At 35.1% G+C, this 23,226-nt stretch overlaps 1 protein-coding gene across 1 annotated transcript; it reads right to left on the bottom strand.

Annotated features, from left to right (window-relative positions):
• Positions 1-12,675: 12,675 nt before the first annotated feature.
• On the bottom strand, positions 12,676-19,439 carry MSTN (myostatin). Its single transcript, XM_035007537.1, has 3 exons — positions 18,918-19,439; positions 16,733-17,106; positions 12,676-14,698 (listed from the first exon to the last, which is right to left on the bottom strand). Exons 1-3 carry the CDS (start codon positions 19,288-19,290, stop codon positions 14,318-14,320), a joined length of 1,128 nt encoding a protein of 375 aa, XP_034863428.1. The 5' UTR covers positions 19,291-19,439; the 3' UTR covers positions 12,676-14,317.
• Positions 19,440-23,226: the final 3,787 nt, after the last annotated feature.

The raw sequence follows: 23,226 nt of genomic DNA, 5'->3' as shown, positions 1-23,226 counted from the left end.
TTAAATGAAGCTGCCACTGAAGAAACAAACCTTATACATAGGGTTAAAACAGGTTTTTTTTAAATTGAAAAAGTATCATTACCATTAAGTAATTTGGAAAGGAAGTATAAACAATGGCATCTTAGAACATTATCTTTTAACCTGGTGAAATACTATGATTAAGTCAGGAGTTCCAGATTCTTGACAGCCTTTTTTTTTTTTTTATCAGAGTTTTGAAAAATCCTGGACTTAAGACTATGACATATTTTCAATTTTATTAGAAAACTAAAGGTGCTTTATTTAGTTCTTGCTTTGATATGATGTAGAATAGGTTTAGATATATTACTATTATGAACATCTCATTTTCAACTACCATTAATTGAGTGGCACAGACAATGAGACCCTATAGTAGATCTCTATCTAGTACACTCTTAAGCATAACAGATTAAAACTGCTGGAACAGTTTCCTAGAAGACCAAGTACACGGACAATTTTAGCAAGGTGCAAGCTTTATCCAATATGTTATGTAAGTGCGCAGGAATTACTCTATGCTATTAACAAAATTTTGGCAATTTTTTAAAAATTATATAACTATCTTTGAAATTTATAGCACAACACAGCAGTTAAACTATCAACCAAGAAAGTATAAGATCTCATTTTATTTTCAGAGAAGGCCAAATAGCTGCTTCATAAGGATGTTGTTGATGATTCCTTGAATTGGGAGAAAGTTCCAGTGAGACCTGAAATGACTCAACCCCCCAGGGAGCAGACAGCCTTGAAGTCTACCCATAGAATAAGCAGACTTGATTTCTTTTGGATTTCTAAAACTTGATATGATTCTTTGCCATAGCTACCCAGACTGGAAGCTGGACACAGTCCCACAGTAATATTTATTTGCACCAAATGCTGTAGTCATTCAGAACCTGTCTAGGATGCCCAGGATTTTAGACACAGCTTATATCTGCACCATAGACTGATTATAAATCTTAGATTGGAGATCCAAGTCAGCCTGAGGCGAGGGCCAGAAACCTGTAGAAAGAAAAAAGAATAGAAAAAAATGCTATGCAAAGTTTGGAAGAGCATGTCCCTTTGCTTGGACTCTGAATTTTCAAAGTATTGAGACTTTTCAGAAGGAGAAGGCAGAGACAGCTCAGGTCCTAAATACAAGGCATATTTAGAGAATGGACTCCAAAGCCGGAGTAGAAGGAATACCTGCAGCTACTCGTGTGGGTGTGAAGAACAGTGTAAAACCAAGAAACCAGAGTGGAGCTATGCTGGCTTTCTAAGAGACAGGGCTCAGCTGATATCAATGTTGCGCTTGAGCCTGAGAGTCAAGCTCCAGAGTCTGAGGAGTCTCTTTTTCTCTTAGGGTCCATGATGTGATCCAATATCTAGCAGGGTTGAGTTGTAATAGTCACAGAAGGCGGTTGAAGAGATCTAACTTTATTTCCTTAAACCGATCTCCTCTTGCTTCCTTCTAATGATGGAAAATTATCGAGTCTGCTCATCAAAGTTATTTGTTTTCCAGTTAAAAATTTGGGTTTTTTGTTTTTTGTTTTGTTTTGGTTTTTTGGAGACAATTACTGCATGATTCCATTTATATGAGGTATCTAAAGTAATCAAACTCAGGAGATGCCTGGGTGGGTCAGTCAGTTGGGTGTCTGACTCTTGATCTCAGCTCAGGTCTTGATCTCTGTCTTGAGTTCAGGCCCTATATTGGGCTCCCTGCTGGGCATGGAGCCTACTTTAAAAAAATTTTTTAAATAAAATAATCAAACAGAAACACAAAGTAGAATGGTGTTGGCCTGGGGCTGCCATGGGTGGGGGGGGAGGGGCATGCAAATAGGGAGTTGTTCCACTTGTTTACAGTTTCAGTTTTACACAATGAAGAAGTTCTAGAGATTTGTTGAACAATGTGAATATAGTTAACCTTACTAAAATGTACACTTATAAATGGTAAGATAGTAAATTTTATGTCATGTTTTTTAACCACAATTTAAAAAATAAAAATAAATTAGACATCACCAAAAGAATTTAGGTTTGGGGGGGTTGTCTCTTACACTTTTTCAGCATTTCTCACATCAGAAGGGTTCTCCCCTACCCCTATTTTGCTTTTCTAAATGAATCTGGAGCAGAAAAACTCATCTAACCTCCTGGCACTGAAGAAGGGTTTTCTGCTCCTTCCTCTCAGGCTTCTTGTTGAAATGCTTTGTTTCCTCTAAGGGCATCATCTTTTCCTCTGATGCATCAGCTTTAATTTAACTGGGCTACCTGGTGACTGAGTATCCACTGTCTGGTAGCCACTGAGACATTGCTGGTTTCCCCTAATTTTTGGAGCATTGGGCTGATACCTGCTGTCAATGACCACACTATTGCCTCCAGTTATGAGGTCCCTGTACTTTGTCATCTTTATCTGCACCCAGCAGCCCATTCAACATGCTGTTCCCCCTTGGAGACTTTGATGGCTCTTACATGCTTCTCAGAAACTGGGGAGTTCAGGATCCTGTGTGAATGCCCTTAGTTGTAGTCACCTTCCCAGTCATTTCTACTCAACCACTCCAGCATCACATTAGGTATAGGACCATCTTCAAGCCAAGGAAGTCTCTTAAAGGTTTCTGACTTGCCATGCTACACAGGAATCAGGGCACCAGCTCCAGGATTCTTTGATTCTCTCAGATTTGTCTCTATTTTTCTCTTCTACTTACTTCTCTCAGCCAAGTTTTGACCCCAAAAGGGGAGCAAGGATACCTGGATGTATTCTCTCACTTTCTTACTTTCTTCCTCTTTCCTTCTTCTGCCCAGAAAAAAAAAAAAATTATATTAAATCCCAATTTCCTACTTAGTGTTTTCTCTACTTTCCCAGGGGGCAGTGAGCCTTAGCCTCATGGTTTACCCTTGCTGACCAAAAGTCTACTGGGAGAGAAGGGGGAAGAATTACCAAGAAGGAAAAAAATTGGGTGCAAATATTTTTACAATACCTCCGCTTTATCTGGGCTTCTTTGTAGATTCTTCTTTCTTCATGCCTCTCCATGTCTTGTTCACTCTATTTCTCACATGCTTCTAATACATTCTTTACCACTATTTTTACCACCCCAATAGTGGATAAGAGTAAAGTTCTGAGTCAGACTACCTCAGCTCAAAACCTGGTTTTGCTGACTCACCAGCTATGTGAACTGAATGAAGTTCCTTAGCTCTCTGTGCTTCAGTTTCTTTACCTGTTAAATATAGATTAATAATAGCCCTCACTCTGTAGATGAGATAATTATAAACAGTATTTTGAACAGTGTCTACAATATAGGAATTGCTCAATTAATATTAGCATTCAATATTCAGACCATCATCACTTCTCCTCTAGATTAGTAAAATAGATTTCTAATTGAATTCATTATCCCTGTTTCTACCCCAGGACTTCTTCATTTATACTGTTATATAGAATTCAGAGGATCTGAGAATTGTGTGGGAGAAATTACATCTTTATTTTAGCTGCTATTTAAGTGAAATTTGGCATTTCTTTCCATTCTGCATGTATGCTTTAAAGTACAAAAGTATTCATAATATCTGACCATGTCACCAACAGAAATCACAAATATTTCATGTTAAATTGCAGTTTTTGCATGTATCTCATTTATGCTCATCACTACTTTTAAATTGATAGTTATTTAAATCACTACTAGATATTATTTTATTAGGTTATATCACCTATATATAGGTTAGATATTATTATATTAGGTTATTATATCACATTTAAAATATGTTTATAATTATAATTTAACCCATTATTTTGAGAGGGATATATAGGCTTCATCAGATATCAAAGGGACCTTGGCACAAAAAAGGTTAAAATACCTTATTTGAAGTGGGTTTTTAAAATTTACATCTAACCATTTTGCTTCCTGATTAAAGTGTTTTGCTAGCTCTTATCACTGACCATATCAAAGCACAAACTGCTTAAGAAGATATACAAGGAATGTACTGGCTCTCAGTCTACCGTTAGAAGCTCAGTGCTTGTCACGGCCTAAGGCCTTATCCCTCCAACCATTCTGGAATACTCTCAGGATCTGGAAGGCATCGTGCTCTTTTAGGACTGCATTTATGTGCCTGTGTGTATGTGGGGGGAGGCGTGATTGTTTTGGAATGCCCTTCTTCTTCCTCATTTATGCCTTCTCCTTACTCATCCACCAACTTTTATTCATCATTAAAGATATTGCTAACATCATCTCCTCCTTTATGTCTTCAGTAGACTCCCAGTATGGTTGAGGTGACTTTCCTGTCCTCTCCCACAGCACCCTGTGTAAACCGTTTGTCACATTTTATTAAATTTGACTGTTTACTTTTCTGCTTTCACTAGACTGTGAGTTTCTTGAGTGAGAGCCATGATTTATGCTTCTTCCCTCCTCTCTCAGCTCTTGTAGTAGTATCTAGGACTCAATGAATGGGTAAAATCTGATAGGATATCACACAAATATGAACAGAATTGATGTTATCTCGGAGACAAAGTACCAGAGACATTCTGAATTATTTTCATTCCCTCCTCTTCTGATAATAGTGTGGGGAAAACATTGCTCCTTTGGGAAGCTCAATGATATATTGGGTTATGTAACTGAGGAGAAGCTTTGTGACTTTGGGGGAGAAGGAATGTGTAATTTTTTTCTTCTGGAGTCCTGGAAGAAAGGGATCTTGGCTTGGCATCAGTGGAGTTAAGGGACCCCATCCTGGAAGGACTTGGTTGTTGTAGGCTAAATATTCCACACCTAAAGTGAAGTAGGAAGTAATATACAACAATAGAAGACTTAAAATTATTGATAGAATAAATGGAATATGAGAAGGGCTGCAGCTGGTCATTTCTGGACTGGACAGAAACACTGTTACCAACTACTGTTGGTAACATTCATCTGTACTGGTTGTGTTAGATTTCAAGAGGGTTCCTGATTTGACCCTTAAGCATCCTGTGTTACTGCTTAATTTTATGAAAAGAACTTTTGGATCTAAGGATCCATGTGGTCAGGATAAGTGTCCATTATGCACCATTCCACATTTCAAATCACTATCATGGGAAAGATAGTATTATAAATGGTGATAAATGGATAATCATTTGAAGAAAAATAAATTGGACACTATGACAAAATGGAGTTGAGATGGATTAAAGATTTTTAAAGTAGGGACGCCTGGGTGGCTCAGTCTGTTGAGCGTCTGCCTTCAGCTCAGGTCATGATCCCAAGGTTCTGGGATCAAGTCCTGTATTGGGCTCCTGGCTCAGCGGGGAGTCTGCTTCTCCCTCTGCCGGCCGCTCCCCCTGCTTGTGCTCACACACACTCTCTCTCTCTCATTCTCTCTCTGACAAATAAATAAATAAATAAATCTTTTAATAAATAAAGATTTTTAAAGTAAATAAGCCATAAAAATACTAGAAGAAAATATAAGATACATTCTAAAGTATAGAGACATGGTAGAAAAGGCCTTTCTGAGTATGACACAAAAATGGAAGCCATAAAAAAAGACTAAAATATGTGACATCATACAAATATTTTAAATTCTGTATGAAAACACATATACAAGAAATCACAAGGTCAAAAGACAAATGAAAATCTGAAAGAAATAGTTGTAGCTAATTTCTTAATATGTAGATTTTTTTTTAAAAAATACTAACCTAATATAAAAAATGAGCAAAGGATAAAAGCAAACAGTTAACAGGGAAGGAAATACAGATGATACTTAAACATGAAAAGATTAATAATTTTACTCAAAATAAGAAAAATACTATTAAAATCATGATCAGGTACCATTTTTCACCTACCAGACTAGAAATAGGAATGATGAGGGTGCGGGAAAATAGGTAATCTCATACATTGTTAAGAGAAATATGAATTGGTACAACCTCTATAGAGTACAAATGGGCAATATCTATTAAAATTAAGGATAATCATATGCTTTGACTCTGCAAAAAGATATTTTCGTGTACACACACAGACACAATCACACACACACAGGAGATGTGGCTCCCTTCCTTCGGTTTACATGGACATTGTCATGCAAACTGCAGCTACCTTTTAACCCTGAAGGGTGACAGCCTGTGGGCCCCGCAAACACTATGAGGATGACAGAGTGAAAAGGTAGAAGGAATCAAAGTCTTCATTGACATTATTGAGCTACTGATCTTACTGTACCTAGAGCTGCCTTATACCTGCACTTAGAGTTATGTAAGAGAATACATTTTCTACTGTTTCAGCCATATGAATTGGGGTTTCTGTTATTTATAGCTGAAAGCATTTTAAATAGATAAATATGTGTGTACATACATCATGTATATATCTATACACACATGTCTTTAAATTTGAGTATGGTATTACAAAATCTATCATAATCAATGTAACCATATCCTATTGTTGGAACATATGTTATTTCCAATTTTTAAAAATAATAAAATTGCAATTTTACATAAATGTTCATACCTTGATTTTCTATGGCTAAAATTTTAGAAATAAAATCACTGTATAGAACCTTTAAGGGTTTTGTTAAATATTGGAAGGCAACTGGCCAGGCAATGTATGGATTGTTCATTTCTGCTCACCCTAGATATTAACATAAAAGTGTACTGCATTTGTAAATGAAAGGATAGTAAGTAATTTTAATTTACATTTTAATTATTAGTAAGAATGAACACTGTGATTTATTAAAAGTTTACATTTTCCAGAGGTTACTTTTCAGATCAGAATCAGAAAAAAGAAAAAAAAGATAGCAAGTATTTAGCAAAATTTTAAATTCAAGAGTCTAGGGGTCAGGTATGAAATATAAAGTGTTAGTATATAAATTTAGTCAGCCAGAACCTATTACTATATCTTCTCACATAAAGATCTCATGAGCTGATGATGGGAGTGAATTTGATGGGAAGAGTGAATTTGATGGGAAGATCTGACTTTAGTCATTAGTCTTTTTTGGTGCCCAACCTCCTGGGCTGAGCTGGACATAAGGAGGAGAGACACATTACAATCCTCCTCTAAGTTTGGAGATTTGAGAGTAGGGGGATATTGTGCATCACTTTTTGGGTGAGGTCCAAACAGCTGATAAGCATTATTAGAACAGTTCCCATTGACATTACAGTGTTGCATCTATAAAGTAGAAATGGTGATAAAGCACAAGGGGACATGAGCTAAAAGCTGACATCAGTTTTGCAACAATTAGAAAGTTGTATTTTTTCACGGCGGAACTAATGACTAAAAAATTATACCACCACATTTGCGTTTGTATTTCTTCCGTCATATATGTACTTGTCTTAGTCACTCATTAGTCATGAGCAACTATGAACCCAAATTCTTCACTTTAAAAACGGACATAATAATATCTATATAATATGCTTTCTTCTTGTAAATAAATGCTCCTATTTCTTGTCCAAGATCTTATTTCTTGGGTGGTTTATTTCTTGCCAGGCTGAATGGAATATATAACCAGGTAATATACCTAGTCAACAAATATATGTATTTGGTCAACACAGTATATGTTGTATCAAGAGATATAAAGCCAAATTCGAGGCTCTGGTGTACATTCTGCCTTGAAATGACATGCTGTCTTTGGCCAATACCAGGAATCTTTGGTCAAACATCTGGTCAAGGTAGGCCTCGCTATTGATAGTCTGTCCACATTTATCAGCAAGGAAGAGAGCTCTGCCCACACTGCAGTTGCAGGGCTGTCTCTCCCAGGAGAGTCCCACTTTCAATGTTTCAGTCATAGGAATGCATCTTGACCTATGAGTAGATGGCACCCTAAATAGATTTCCATCAGTCCTATGCAACTTCCTCAGAATCCTGTCTGACTCTGGAGCTGTAAAGAACTTAAGTTTGCTATAAGACACAGGTCCTGGTAGATTCTAGTCTTTGGGACAATTTTGCCTTCTGCCAAGGCACATCTACAAGTAGGGAAGACTATCCTCATCTACTCTTTTTTGTTATAATTTCTATCCCATGGCACCTGGCCTGGTTCAGAGCCCAAGATGACCTGAGTTTCCTTAATAGAATCCTTTACTTAGTATACAGGCAGCCATATAACTCATGCCATTACTTGAGTTGCTGAGAAGTATGAAGCTTTTCAGGAAGATATTCTTGGAGCTTGAAGCCAAGTAGTTGCCTCAATGACTGCCTGATTGTTTCCATTTAACAATTTGGATTTTCTCCCACAGTCACTTCAGTGTGCTCAGTAAATTGGTGTTTTATGCTTGAATTTTACTTTCAGAATTCTGTCTCAGTATTATGAGGATCTGATGTCATGATGTAGGCAAACGTCCTTGTATTGACATGTTTTGTTTTTGGCTGGTGGAGGATGCCAAAATTCTGAGTTCCACGGGAATAGAGCCAAGAGACGTTTGGCTTCTTAGTTGGAGTTAGTGTCCGTGGGAGCGGATCTGGGAAAGTCTTGTGGAGGATCCATGGCCAAAACCGCATAATCAAATTTTGTTCTGAATAGGGTCCTTCATAAGATGTTAGGGAAAAAAAAAAAGCATAACACTTATTGGGAAAAAGCTTTCTTAATAGAATAATCTTGAATGGTTAGTAAAATAAATTAAAGATGTTATTTAGTAGCTTAATCTATTTATATTTTTTGGTTTAAAGTTACCTTTATGGTTAATTGAATCAAATTTATCTGTTCCTTCTCAGGAGAACATTTCAACAGATCTCCTTAAGGTCAGAATCTAGGAATATGTTTCAGATTTCTATAATTTGAATCCAGTGAATAGTATTTTGCCTAGAGTGCATATGTAGAACTAATAAAGTAAAATTTAAAGTCAATTTTTAAAGAAAGTACATATGTGTATTTAATTAAAAATTACCTTTATTATGGAGCAGAAATAATAACATTACATTGTTAAAAACTTTTATATCTTATAATAATCCAAAACTGGAATCAATGAAAACTAAACATGTACATCTTTGCTTCATTGCCAAGCTATGTATTTCTGTATCAGGAATATTTAGTGTAATGTTAAACCATAGCTGAAGTGAACTATTCAACTTTTATAGCAGATTATTAGGGAGTTATTTGTCATTATCACATATACATTTTATGCTTGTCAGGTAAAATAGGCAGCTTCGTATATAGAATCTTATGTTCAAGAGTATCCTATGTTCTTGACAGAATATAATATTTATTGAGTTATTTTGATAGGTAATCTAGTAAAACATACGTAAATGTTCCCTCCATTTAGTGTTTTAAGTGGCAACAAAGATAATTTTGCCATAAGCCATGCATGCTATCTACTTAAAATGTACTCATTTTCCAAAGACATTCTCTGTAAAATTCCATCTGGACATGAATGAACTAAGTTTAGTACCCTTTTGCATTGCTTAACATCTTACATAGGGTTGACCAAAATGAGTATAGTTTACTTTGATAGGTTTTGCAGTGTGTAAACTAGAACTGAATGACCATGGGAATGAAATTTCAACACTATTCATCGCATGTCAGACAAGTCATGATTGCATATCACATTTTAGACTATGGTTTAATTTCTTAGTTATATTATAGGGCATTATTCATGTGTCTTATTTTAAAAAGTAAGCATCTGATATTTAAATGAATTTTTATCATGCTACATTTTTAATAAGTAATATTGGGATAAATGATCAAAAAGTATAACTGATCTGGATTTCTATTTCTTATATAATTAATATATAAATATTAATGCTGTTTCCTTGGGCAATTTGATTAATCTTCTTTAGCCTCAGTTCCCTCTATGAAATGAGTATGACCATAATAATACTTAACTTTCAGCATTATGAAGATAAAATTACATCATTAATGTGAAAGCACTTTGAAAACTTAATTATTAATACATTATTATTTTAACTTTTTATTACTATATACAATAAAGTAATGGTTTTAAGTGCATATGACTATAGATTTCCCATTAGAGTCTATCCGTCCAAGAAAATCTCCAAGTTGATAAAAGATTTGTTTAAATAGATGTAAATTGTGATAATCCTATGAACATTTATTGAGTGTCTTCTATTGACTTTTCCCAGCTTACAAATCATGATTCAGAGCCTTTTTGTTTTTGTTTTTAGCTTTTCTGCATTTCATCCTTTGAAATCATTCTTCTCACTCTTAGCCACTATGCATTCTTATCTAGCATTTTAGAACTTTATCTCAGTTCTTGAACCAATTCTCTTATAACTTTGGGCAACCCTCTCCCTAGACCTCAATTCTATTTTATGTAAATTAGATGATCTCTAACACCTGTTCCGGGTCTCATATCCTATGACACTGACCCATTTCCATCTCTGTGTGCACATTTTTCTGCTTTGCTTATCATCCTCTCTTTGTCCTCCTTCTCGTTAATACCAACTCTACCCTCCCCCACTATAATGCAGAATCCAGTAAGGATATATTACAAAATATAAACATTAAAAAATATAATTTCACTCTTCCATTAGGGCCTGGTGAAGAATTGTAACCAGAGCAATGAAACATTGTGTCAAACTGCTCTTAGTTCACATCCAGGCTGGTCACTGAGGTACCTCTCATTGTCACAGTTCCTCAAAGTTCTCATCTGTGAACTGGGAACACTAATGTCTTGCAAGCTGAGCATGTCACAAAAGTGCTTAGCGCAATTCTGGTGCTCAATAAATATTATCATCTCATACCCTCCTAATTCTGACGCCCACACATCAGTAGCCCTGATGATATCCTGATTTTGTTTTTGACACATAAATCTGAATTCATACTTTGAAGTCCTTTTTATTTAGTTGTATAGTTTAATCTATCACAGAGTTGCCAGTGGTGATTGGGTGATCCTTAAGAACAAAATGTTTTGGTATATAGTAAGGGTTTTAGCCATGTTAAGACATCCAGGCTGATTTGAAATTTATTTTCCTTTAGCAACACTCAAATTGTTTAATGAATAAAGCTCATTAATTGGGAAGCAGTCTTTATAAATATATTGTATTATTTCTTAAAAAATAATTTTTGTCTTAAGAAGAAAATACAAGAGTTTGTAAATTAGGTTCTATGAATGCACTCTAGGAAAGCCCTAAATTCCCTGAAATTATATGCAAATTGTGAGTTTTATTTCTTCTGGTGAACTGTCTTTAGTTTTCAACAGATTCCAAAAGGGTCATTGATATCCTAAAATGTGTCTGTCATGGTTTAAAGTGAAATAAATTTGTTCTCATTTTTGGGCTAGAATAATTTAGTTCTAATTTAATTACTACCAATATCAAATTACTGCCTTCTTCTTTTAAGAAAATAAGGTTCTATGCAAAAGTGCAAAAACCAAATTGAATACAAAAAGAGTAGAGTAAGGACACCTGGGTGGCTCAGTTGGTTAAGCGTCTGTCTTTGGCTCAGATTAGGATCCCGGGGTCCTGAGATTGCTTCCCACGTTGGGCCCCTTGCTCAGTAGGGAGCCTGCTTCTCCCTCTGCCTGCCGCTCCCCCTGCTTGTGCTCACTCTCTCTCTCTCCCTTTCTGACAAATAAATAAATAAATAAAAATCTTTTAAAAAAAAGTGTAGAGTTTGGGAGAGTTTTTCTTTTCATATTTATGTATGTATTTTTAACTAGTATAGATTTGTGGGAAGTATTACAAAACAGTCAGAATATTAAACCTGATGTACCACATTGAACTTTACATGATGTTTTCTGAAAATCTCAGAATTAGTATGATATCATAAGTGAATATTCTTGGGGTGCTTAAAAGAAAGTGATGAGTGATGATGCCATTTCTGGGACCTAGGTAAAATAGAAAAGGAAATGCCTAAGTCCTGTCACAAAAGAGATTGGACCTGATGCTTTCTTTCATGGTCATATGGGTTTCAAAGAGGGCTCCTACATGGTGAAGTCGGTGATGGGATCCTGGGGCTGCATGGGAATGGTGAGTATAAAGATTAGGGAGTCCTGTGACAGGGTCCTTAGAAAATGAGGGTGTTCCTTCCTCACACCATAGAGGTCAAGGTCCCCAGTTATTTGTCCTCCAGAGCCTAAGGTATGTTAATGGGCCTATTGACCCAGACTTTTGGATCAGGTATATTCATGGCCCGAGAAGTAGCTTCTGGTGTGTGTAATTCAGAGTGGCCTCACCTCATCCCTGTAGTTGGCCCTTCACTCACAGGGACAACCCTCTTACAGTTCCAGACTTGTCAATGTTAAATGTATCAGTATTAAAACTAGAAAAAGTACTACACTTAGGTTGTATGAGTGTAAAGTGCTGTAATATTATTGATGGTTAAACATTACATTTATGTTAATTATAAATTACTTATTTAGAAACCATATACTAGATAGAATTTTAACAACCTCTTCCATTAGATTTAGTGACCCTTTATAGCTAAGTTACTAAACTGATAAAGGGTAGTGGAGAGTCCACTTCATAGACATTATATACAATGTTACCCTTAAGGATTTCTAGATACTTTATAATTGCTTTTCAATTCAATTTGAAAATTCCTGCCTCCAAAGCTCAGATAAATGTGCCAGTATCATTAAGTGCTAAGAAAAAAAATGCAGCTTCCCAGTGTCCCTGTGGTTTCTTTAGAACTTGTAACTCTAGGACTATATACCCTTGCCAACTGCAATGCATTTGGAAATTGAACCTATGAAAACATATAAATAGTTTTCAGGTCAAGATAAAGAGAAATGAAACAAATATAACTAGTCCTTGCTTTCGTATATTTAAAACAACTCAACCAGAACCAATTTAACAGGAATTTCACTCATGAGAACTCCAGTAGCAGAGCTAAAATTCCCAAACCAAACTTTTATGCTAAACCATTATACTTTTATAGTAAAGTGAAGTCAGAAATCCAGAATTAGTCATTATAACATAAAGTGTTGTGTCTTTCAAAAAAGGTGAAAACACTTTAATATAATTTATATTGTTTCTACACATTAGGCATAAGAAATAATTTCACTTAGTCATAAGTACAATGAATTTGATTAACAAAATCCTGATTTACAAAATAGAAGTAAATATATGCAGAAATATATTCATTATCAAATTATAAAATAAAATTAACAATTCTGTTATGCTATCATCAGTTTATTATTTTGCATTTCAGATAATAGAGTTAAATCATTTTGGTATGTTTAATAATATTTATAAGTATTAAAATAATGGAACGTTGAGATTTGAATGCAATGACAGTAAACCATTGAAATTTCACATTCACATGATACAGCCATCATGAATCCATAAATGAATGTTAATAATGTAAAAAAATATAAAATAATTGTAATATAACCATCTAACCATTAGCATATGGAGTTTTAAGACCACTATTTAATCTGCTAATTTGCTCTGAAATATAAGCAGTTGCTTTTCTGTGATACATGACATGTCTTTGTGCCTTAATACTTAATTTGAAATGTGTTTATCGTAAAAATATACCAAAGTAAATAAAAAAGGAGACACTTATTTACAAAACAATATTGTATACATATTATATAAATGCAATTGTTTCAAAGTCTTTTTATACAATATTGATAGAATCAGTCATTTCCATTATTTTATCATAAAAACTACAGTGTTGCAAAGGCAGGCTGTAATTTTGAAATCCTGATTAAAAATGAATACTTTTTGGCTGCCTTTTAAGATAATGCAGTTTCTTCAAGTATGCTACAGAATTGAATGCTGACCTCTAGAAAAATGATTCTTCTTTCATTAAAGAAAATCCATTCCCCATTTGGAGGTGTATGAAAATGCACCTTAAGAAAGGAGAAACTTATTATTTTACTGAATGTTTTTTTATTTGATAAACCTGGTAATATCAGCCATTCAGCGTATTGTATTAGCACCATTGGCATGGATTGTTAATGTACTGTACAGATCATAATAGGGATGGGGACTTGCAAATGGTGTACCATCCCTATTTTTGTGGAATTTCATCTTACCAAGTATGCTATTATACAATAAAAATTCAAGTGTTTAAGGATGATTCAAATGATGGTATGTAACAATCCTGCATTTCACCAATACTACATATAGATATTTCTGTAGATATTAAATGATACTGTAAAGAAATAGGCTTTAAAGCATACTCCTTTAATTCACCAGAACACAAGGAGAATTGCTTTCATTTACCTGGATATGTTGTAATATATATGAACATAAATGTAATTTGATCTCCTTGTTCAAAAACTCTGGAAATCAGTAAGACTTTTTATTGTATGATTTATTTTGATGGTTAAATGGCAACCATTGCATATCTTATCTCTTTTAGTCCATATACTGAGCTTATGCTTAAGTGACTGTAGCATACTCTAGGCTTATAGCCTGTGGTATATAATTTCACAGTTTCAAAATTGTTGAGGGGAAGGCCTTCCATGTTTTAGGAAGTTATGAACCAAATATAAATCTCATGAGCACCCACAGCGATCTACTACCATGGCTGGAATTTTCCCATATATTATTTGTTCTTTGCCATTAAAATACAGCATATTAATTGGAGACATCTTTGTGGGAGTACAGCAGGGGCCTGCTGAACCTCTTGGGTTTGCTTGGTGTACAAGATGAGTATGAGGATACTTTTGTAAAAACACAAATTCACACTCTCCAGAGCAGTAATTGGCCTTATATCTTTTGGGTGCAATAATCCAATCCCATCCAAAAGCTTCAAAGTCCACAGTTAGAGGGTAACGACAGCACCGAGATTCTGTTGAGTGCTCATCACAATCAAGCCCAAAATCTCTTCTGGATCTTTTTGGTGTGTCTGTCACCTTGACTTCTAAAAATGGATTCTGTGTGAAAAGGAAAAGAACAATCAATAATATGAAGAGGTCCCGGAACACTTTCCTACCTCAAGAAGTCATTATTGAAGAAACTAATCATTTTGCTTATGCCACATTTATTTTTTAAAGACACAGCATTAAGGAATTTTAATTTGCACTAGGCTTGATTCTTCCCTTATGGCTCATAAGAATATAGCAGCAATTCTAATTCCCTGTGGTCAGACCTATGTCTTCTTAATTTCTGTTTTCCCCAGCTTCCTGGCATGTAATAGATGCTCTGACAATATTTATGGGAATAAAGGGATGGAGTGAGGAGAGGGGAAGAGGAGGGAAGACAGGATGGAGGAAGGAAGAGGTTAGTTCTCTCTCTTCCTGATGAAATATGTTGGCTAAACATGTCTGATGACTCCTGGAGGAATAGGTATACTCATCCATCCTCTGTTCCCTAGATCTATACTTGGGGAAAATTGGCTATTAAAACCAGAGCAAATAGTTACCTCCCAACACTATATGGATTGTAATAGGAAAAAGAAAGGTAGGGTAATGGAAGTAGTGGTATGCATATTGAGTTGGAAAGAAAAACTCTTAAGAGAGCAAGGAACAGAATCAGAAGATACAATATTATTTCATTTTAGTCTTTCACTGAAAAATGTTTCTGTTCATATATTTAAACAATAATTTGCTAGTTCCTCCCTTGCCCCAGTCTTTTAATACATTTGAGACTTTTCCTTTTATATGGAAAAATCTGAGGAATGTGTCATTAATAATTATGTTTAATTTGTTTAATAATAATCTGTTTAATAATACCTAAAAGTTGTCACATTACCAACTTTGATCACTAAAATGCTATCTGTAAAAAAAGAATACTTTCTTAAATAATAATAGTTTTTATCCTATATCAAAATCAAAATAGACCTGGTAATTATTGTTATTTAATATTATTAAAAAATAGCATCATTTTGTGAGTCAATCACATTTTATGTAGCATATTCAAAGAAAAATTAATCATTTGGAAAATTATGTAATCTTCTAAAGAATATGTTTTTATTCAAAGTAGACTGACTTACTGATTATAGACTCTTTATAACCAAGACCCTTTAAGAACTAAAAGGATAACATTTATTGTTTGCAAGTATAATCTTTTGTTCTAAATTATGTCAATAGATGGAAGCAAAATGTATGGTCATATTAAGTAAGTTTGGGAAAGCACAGGTAAGCCAGAAGAGTAACTCTAAATTTATACTAGGATTTAAAATGGTTTTTATAGATTTTTATAATATGTAAAGTATTGTCATCTTCTTGGCCTGATATTAAATTAGTTGGCATTACCTAAGTAAACTCTTGCACAAAAATGGTAAGGCAGCTTAGAAATAAGCTAGGTGACAAAGGTTAACTAAGCTGGAAATTTTAATTTTATTAGGGGTAATTCACAAAGTAATCTACATATACATTAGTGCATAAACAGTCTGCAAAATAATAAACATATTTATCATGATGGACCTTAAGTATTGTATATTTAATAAGATGTAAGCCTAAACATATCATACTTAGTTAACTGCTATAAATAAAAGCATTTTATTTTCATTATACTTTTTCAAGTTTGTTTTTTCTGCTTATTTAATCCAAAAAATTTCAACACACTTGGCATTCTTCTGAGGAAAAAAATGTTTTAATTTGTTGGATATGTAGTAGAATCCACTATGAAGATTTCATGTTTTTATTCATGTAATCATGTAGCATATCAATGAAAAGAACTTTATATTTCATTTCCAATTCAAAAGAACTCCCTCAGAAGTTAAGGACTATGGCATAACTGTTTTTTTAATCTTCATGCAAAATAAAAGTATCAAGAGCGTGTTTCATAGGATATGAAATTAGGCACCTACTTTTATTGGGTACAGGGCTACCATAGGGATATGGTAGCCCTGTCTGGCTTATAAGCATAGGAAATGAGTAGTGATTTTTTCCACTATTATTCATTCACATGATGAATTAAAACGTAACAATGTTTGTTGTTAGATGTTATTTTCAGTTATCACTTACCAGCCCATCTTCTCCTGGTCCTGGGAAGGTTACAGCAAGATCATGACCATTCTCATCTAAAGCTTTGATTTCAATGCCTAAGTTGGATTCAGGCTGTTTGAGCCAATTTTGCAACACTGTCTTCACATCAATGCTCTGCCAAATACCAGTGCCTGGGTTCATGTCAAGTTTCAGAGATCGGATTCCAGTATACCTTGTACCGTCTTTCATGGGTTTGATGAGTCTCAGGATTTGCACAAACACTGTTGTAGGAGTCTTGACGGGTCTCAGATATATCCACAGTTGGGCCTTTACTACTTTATTATATTGTATTTTAGAGCTAAATTTAAAGAAGCAACATTTGGGGTTTCCTTCCACTTGCGTGAGAAGATCAGCTATAAATGAATAAGAAAAGAAAAATAGTTATTGAAATTATTTCTCATAAAAAATGAACAAGTCCCTTTATATTAATTGGTAAGCATTTTTTTTCCACTGGAATAGTAAGTGCATATTTTAAAGTGAAAAGCCATGCAGAATTTCATTCATAATTCAGAAAAATATCAAAGAAAATAATTACTCCAGCTTTTCAGAATTTTTTAGATATATATTTTTTCAGCTATTTATGAGGAATCTACTCCCTCTCCAGAGAACCGTGGACTAAGGAGAATTCTATGAAAGAATGAACAGTGGATGAAATTTTAAAATGATGATGATTAGAGAGAACAAGAGACACCGTGGAGGAACATCCACTTAGAATTCTTTGGGAATCTGAGTAGTTACACTTACGGAGCAGCTGTACCAATCAGTCTGGAAGAAGGAACCCTTCCCCCAAGCCTGAATTACCTGGGGACAAGACACACTGAGCAACTAACTGAGCCTGGGGAATTAGAAAATATAGCACATCTGTTATGTTTTGGCTCTGGAATAACCCTAAAGGAACAAAACAAATCAGGTAATTAGCACAAAAATGTGAATGTTACATTCCAGCTATCTCAAAAGTTAGAAAATACTGTCTTTAGAGACAGGTTGTTATTGTAAGCAGAAGCACTAGCAGTTTCTTTCCTTTTGTTTTTCCAAGATTGTTTACAAATAAGGGAAATCTCCTCCAGGACTGTTTGATAGTAGAGTCTTAAAGGAAAATTATTTGTTGCATTATAATGTGATTACCTAATAAGGAAAACAATATTTGAAACTGTTCCAAGTCCTGTTTACAGTGTAAAAAGCACTGTTTAAAGCAAGACCAGACATAGAGTATGAAATCTTTCTTGTCTTGCCTTCTCTGTTAAGGTGCCTTTCTGCCTTTCCTTGAGTATAGTTTTGAAGTGACTGCAACAGGAATGGTATGAAATCTATTATCTTTCAGAAGCAAGGTAGATACTATAGGTAATAGCTTCCTCCCTCTTATGAGACTAAAACAATATTTTAGAGGGTTATTAAGCAATGTGCCTGCCTGGAAATAGGCACACCGGGGACTCTCAACAATTGTGCCATGGTCAAGGTATAAGTGGGACTCTGTGAGCCATAACCTATTTAATTAAAATGTTTATTTCCCAGGCATTTCCTGATAATTAGCTCATGGTTATCATTATGCTATGTTTACGTCATCATTGGTCTTCCTAATATATTAAATTTTTTAAAACATTTTTTTATATTCTCCAGTGTCATAGCTTTCAAGATTAAATATTATAATTTGTGAAGAATATAAAAACACTGTGAGAAATAGTTTTGAATAACGGAAGTCATTCTAGGCATTTTGCAAATGCTCAAAGGAAGACCTTTCTCTATTATTAGAGGGGAAAAAACCTTGTTATTACAAATGCACATTTCAGGCAACTAAATGCAATTATGAAAATTCATGTAAGGTTTTAACGTTGCTTGCAGTATCTCCCAATGATTGCCTTGGTGGTACTCAGCTGTGAAATCATAAGCATGTTATATTTGTCAGATTAAACTAAACATGAGTGCCATGCAAGCATTTACTTTTTATTTCCTTTTGGCTTTTTAGCTCTCCAACAAAACAAATAACGCAGCAGATTTCAGTCTCATTAGTATATTTCTCATGAAATCTTGAAAAAAAGAAACTCTTCCTTCCTACTTACATACAAGCCAACAGCTTGTTAAAAGAGCCTGAAAATAGATCTGTTTCTCATGAACACTAAAACCACAGTCAGCGGAATTGCTGAAATACACTAAGAGGGCTACTCACACTCGGTGGGCATGGTAATGATCGTTTCGGTCGTAGCGTGGTAATCATCATCTTCCAAAGAGCCATCACTGCTGTCATCCCTCTGGACATCGTACTGATCAATCAGTTCCCGGAGTGGAGGAGCTTTGGGCAAAAGTTGTCTTATAGCATCTTTGCTGATGTTAGGAGCTGTTTCCAGACGAAGCTTACTGAGGATTTGAATTTTTATGGCTTCTATTCTCGAAGATTTAGTGTTTTGTCTCCAAGTACATGCATTACACAGCCCCTCTTTTTCCACATTTTCTTTTTGCTCACGGTTCTCATTTAGATCCACTGGACCAGCAACAATCAGCATAAACAGGTAAATATAAACATAGATTTGCAGTTTCTGCATGATTTTAAAATCAGTACAATCTTTTTTCTTGTTCTTATTTCTTCCTTTTACTTTTGTTTTGCTTTTGAGTAATGCCAAGCAAAATTTTAATGCCTGTACAGTCTGAGAGACAACTTGCCACACCAGTGAATCTTTTATACTGTATTCCAAGTGGCTTTTTATATTCCAACTTTGATGAGACAAGTGTCGTCAGGATCTATGATTGGCTCTTGCTCCACAATGAATCTCGCTGTCAGAGGTTAAAACCCTGTCTGTCACAAGTCACCAAACAGTATTTTGTTACAGTCAAGGGTGAGCTGATTCATTCGACTACTTCATAAAAAAAATAAATCTACAAATAATGAAAGATATATGTGACATTTGAAGAATTAAAGTCTATGTTAACAATAATAGAAAGTACACTTAAATCTTATTAATCTTTATATGTGAAACTCAAGTTGTAATTTAAATAAGTAAATCTTAGTTTTACACTTCATACTTAAAAAGTTGAAATATTGCTTCCTCAAAAGTTAAAATGATTATCTATTATTTAGGCAGGCATTTGAAGTAAAAAGAATTTTATTTATTTTATTAAATTATGTTTAGTGCTGTGTAATTAGGGAAATATGAATTTAAATAAGGAAGACCTGAATTAAAAGAAAAGGTAAGATTGTGCTACTAGTAAAAGATTTTCAGCTATAATTTGAGAAACTTGTTTTCCTGATTAAATTCTTAGGTCATGTTAAAAATCAACTTATTATAATGTTATATTACACGTGGAATTATTTTGAAATAATTTAATGTTTTTTACTAATATAAAAATTGTGCTCACTTTTTGGCCGATTATTATTGTTATTTCCTATTCTAAAGTTGCAGATTAATATTACTCAGAAGCTCTGTTTCTTCATTGTTTATTACCAAGAGGATAATGTCAGCTGTAGAAAAATCTCTGAACTTAGAACAAGGAGATAATGGGTTTTATGACTGGCAATGCAGCACTTACTACAGTTTGCCTCAGATTTCCATTGATAAAAGTAAAAAGCATAGTATCTATTCTCCATAAATTATGTCAAAATACTGTGTGCACATACGAGTAAAAGATCACCATTATAAAGGGGTGTCCATTTTTTGTCCCCCAATACTAAAATTGGTTTGCACCCCTTTGCCAGTTTCTCATTTTGACCAGCAGGCAGACACCTGGCAGGGATTTGGGGTGAGGTCTGGGAGCAGAGAATGGAGCTTTTTGTTCTCCAAATTTAAGGGGCCTGTGTAGGGATCAAACTCTCAACCTTAGCTTTGGGAGCCAGGAGATCTAATCAGTTGAACAGTTAAAGAGCTAAGCAAACATAACCAGTGAGAAACAAGCTGTTTCCAGGCCACAGGAGATTTCTTCTTCCTACTCCTTTTTGGGAAGCTAAGGACTCCCAGGAGAGTTAATCCATTATTCTGCTGCACGCCCCCCCCCAAGAGAATGCAGTGGCTCATATCAAATATTTATTTTTTAGGTCACTACCACTTTTGCACATTGTACACTAATTTACTGCCTCAGTGCACTAAAATGCAACTCAGTAGCCTGAAAAGTTAATGCATTTTCATCAAATTCTTAAGAGGTATCTACATCTCTTGAGAAAAAATGGCCTTACATAATGCATTAGATTTGCCCATCATTAAAGATTAAGGAAAACCAGACACAAACCAGATGCCCTGAAGGATTTCAGATACTCTTTATTGTGGAAAAATATTAGATCAGGCTTATAAAGTTTTATTTGGTAAATTTATTTTTCTATGTATAAATCCTGGCAATGTTATAAACATTGTAACATATGCTCCTATACACTTCTGAGTAAGTCAAACTTTTTTTTTTTTTTAACTTGATTAGATTTGCATAGCAGTTGGGAACTCGGGCTCTGGAATCAGGTGGACCTGAGTTCAAGTCTCAGTGTTGCCATTTCTAACTACTGATAATGGATGAGGTCCTTAACTTCTCTGACCTTCAGATTCCTCATAGAGCTTTGGGGGGATGTAATTTAATAATGCATGTAAATTGCTGAATATAGTGCCTGTCATATAGTAAGTGATTGATAAGTGTTACTTGAGTGCTCAGTCTTTGTTTCCTGCAGAGAGGTGTGAGATCATGCTTAAATATATCCTCCCCATGAACTAGAACTGCTTTAGGTTGTAGCTGCCAGTTACCAATTCACAGAGACTAAAATTTCATAAGGTAGCCCTATTACTGGCATATTTCAGCTCTTTATTCCTACTACCGAGAATAAAGTAAACAAAGGTGGGCGCCTGGGTGGCTCAGTTGGTTAAGCGACTGCCTTCGGCTCAGGTCATGATCCTGGAGTCCCGGGATCGAGTCCCACATCGGGCTCCCTGCTCGGCGGGGGGTCTGCTTCTCCCTCTGACCCTCTTCCCTCTCTTGCTATCTGTCTCTCATTCTCTCTCTCTCTCAAATAAATAAATAAAATCTTTTAAAAAAAGTAAACAAAGGTTATCATTTCCACATATAGCCAATGCTCATCATTCATGGGTTCCATATTTGCAAATTTGCCTACTTGCTAAAATTTATTTTTAACCCCCAAAATCAATATGCAGGATGATTTTGTGGTCACTCATGCACATGGGCAGAATGGTAAAAAATATGAATCTTCCAACATACAGGTTCCCAACTGAGGTCAGACAAGGCAAAGCTCTGCCTTGTTTCAGCTCTCATACTGTAAATAAGTACCCTTTTTACAATCTACTTAGTACCATGTTTTTTTTGCATTTTTGGTCGGTGGGCTTTTCTTGGCCAATTCTGTTTAAATTGGTCCCCAGTGCATAGTGCTAAAGTGCTTTGCTCCTAAGTACAAGAAGGCTGTGATGGAAAGTAGAATGATGGTTGCCAGGGACTTCGAGGAGCGGTTGGGGGGGAGCTACTATTTGATAGGTACAGAGTTTCAATTTGGGAAGATAAAAATGTTCTGGATATAGATGTTGATGATGGCTGCACAAAATGTACATGTACTTAATGCCACTGAACTATACACTTAAAAATGGTTCAATGGTCGATTTTATGTTATATATATTTTACTAGGGGTTTTTTTTAGAGTTTTTTTTTTTTTTTTAAGAAAGTTGCAATGTCTTAGAAAAAAATTTCCTTATGGAAAAATATATGTGTTAGATGAGCTCTACTCAGGCTTGAGTTAGTCTGTTGGCTGCGAGTTCAATGTCAATGAATCCACAATATATATTAGATAAGATATTTTTAAACAGATAAGGTTATATATTGATTGATTGGTAACAATGTTGTGACCAGAGGCTCACAGGAATGTAACCTTGTATTTCCTCTAGGAGCAATGGTTCAGTGCTGGCCGTGGCTTTATAGAACATAACTGCTGTGAATGAGAACCAACTATATCTAACCAACCTCTCTAGAAATCAATATTGAGTGAGTTAAGAGGTACTGAAGAAATTTTGAGAACATATATTGCTTCTCCAGTGGCAGTGATTGCAACCTCCCCAAGGCCCCAGAGCAGGAAGGTTCACCAGCTGTAGGAACCTTCACTGTGTTCTGACTGCCGATGGCCTGGCTTTGGCCACTTTCATGAAGGAGACAGGACAGTGTGTAATTAGGATGAGTGAGTAGAGAAGAATTCCTTTTGGCTGACTGGGAGAACTTGGTCCGCCAGTTTGTTGGCTTTTTGTTACGTTGGCCATCTTTAAAAACAGTTTCTCACAGGAGTCCGAATTTAGGTGGTTAATGCAGTACTTTACAAGACTTGTATTTTTCTTTCTGCTGTTCTTCTTTGTACTGGGTGGGCCTTACATCTCTGTGACCATGAGTAAGATCGCAAGCAAACTTCTCTCATCTCTGTTACAAATACCAGGGGGTGTTGCAAAACAACTTTGAGAATACAAAGCATATTTCCCCAAAAATGTTTATGGTTTTACTCTTTACAGTCTGGGAACTAC

The sequence above is a fragment of the Mirounga leonina genome, unplaced genomic scaffold, assembly GCF_011800145.1.
Source record: "Mirounga leonina isolate KUSES-001 unplaced genomic scaffold, KU_Mleo_1.0 Mir_151, whole genome shotgun sequence".
Taxonomy (NCBI): Eukaryota; Metazoa; Chordata; class Mammalia; order Carnivora; family Phocidae; genus Mirounga; species Mirounga leonina.
The sequence above is the reverse complement of the archived record's forward strand: the minus strand, read 5'-3'. Positions and strand labels throughout refer to the sequence as shown.

Excerpts from the sequence above, each read along its gene's own strand:
- MSTN (XM_035007537.1), bottom strand. The coding sequence starts at position 19,290 with ATGCAGAAACTGCAAATCTATGTTTATATTTACCTGTTTATGCTGATT. Across the intron at positions 17,107-18,917 it reads CATTACCATGCCCACCGAGT|CTGATCTTCTCACGCAAGTG; the intron begins GTGAGTAGCCCT and ends ATTCATTTATAG. Across the intron at positions 14,699-16,732 it reads GACCAGGAGAAGATGGGCTG|AATCCATTTTTAGAAGTCAA; the intron begins GTAAGTGATAAC and ends CTTTTCACACAG.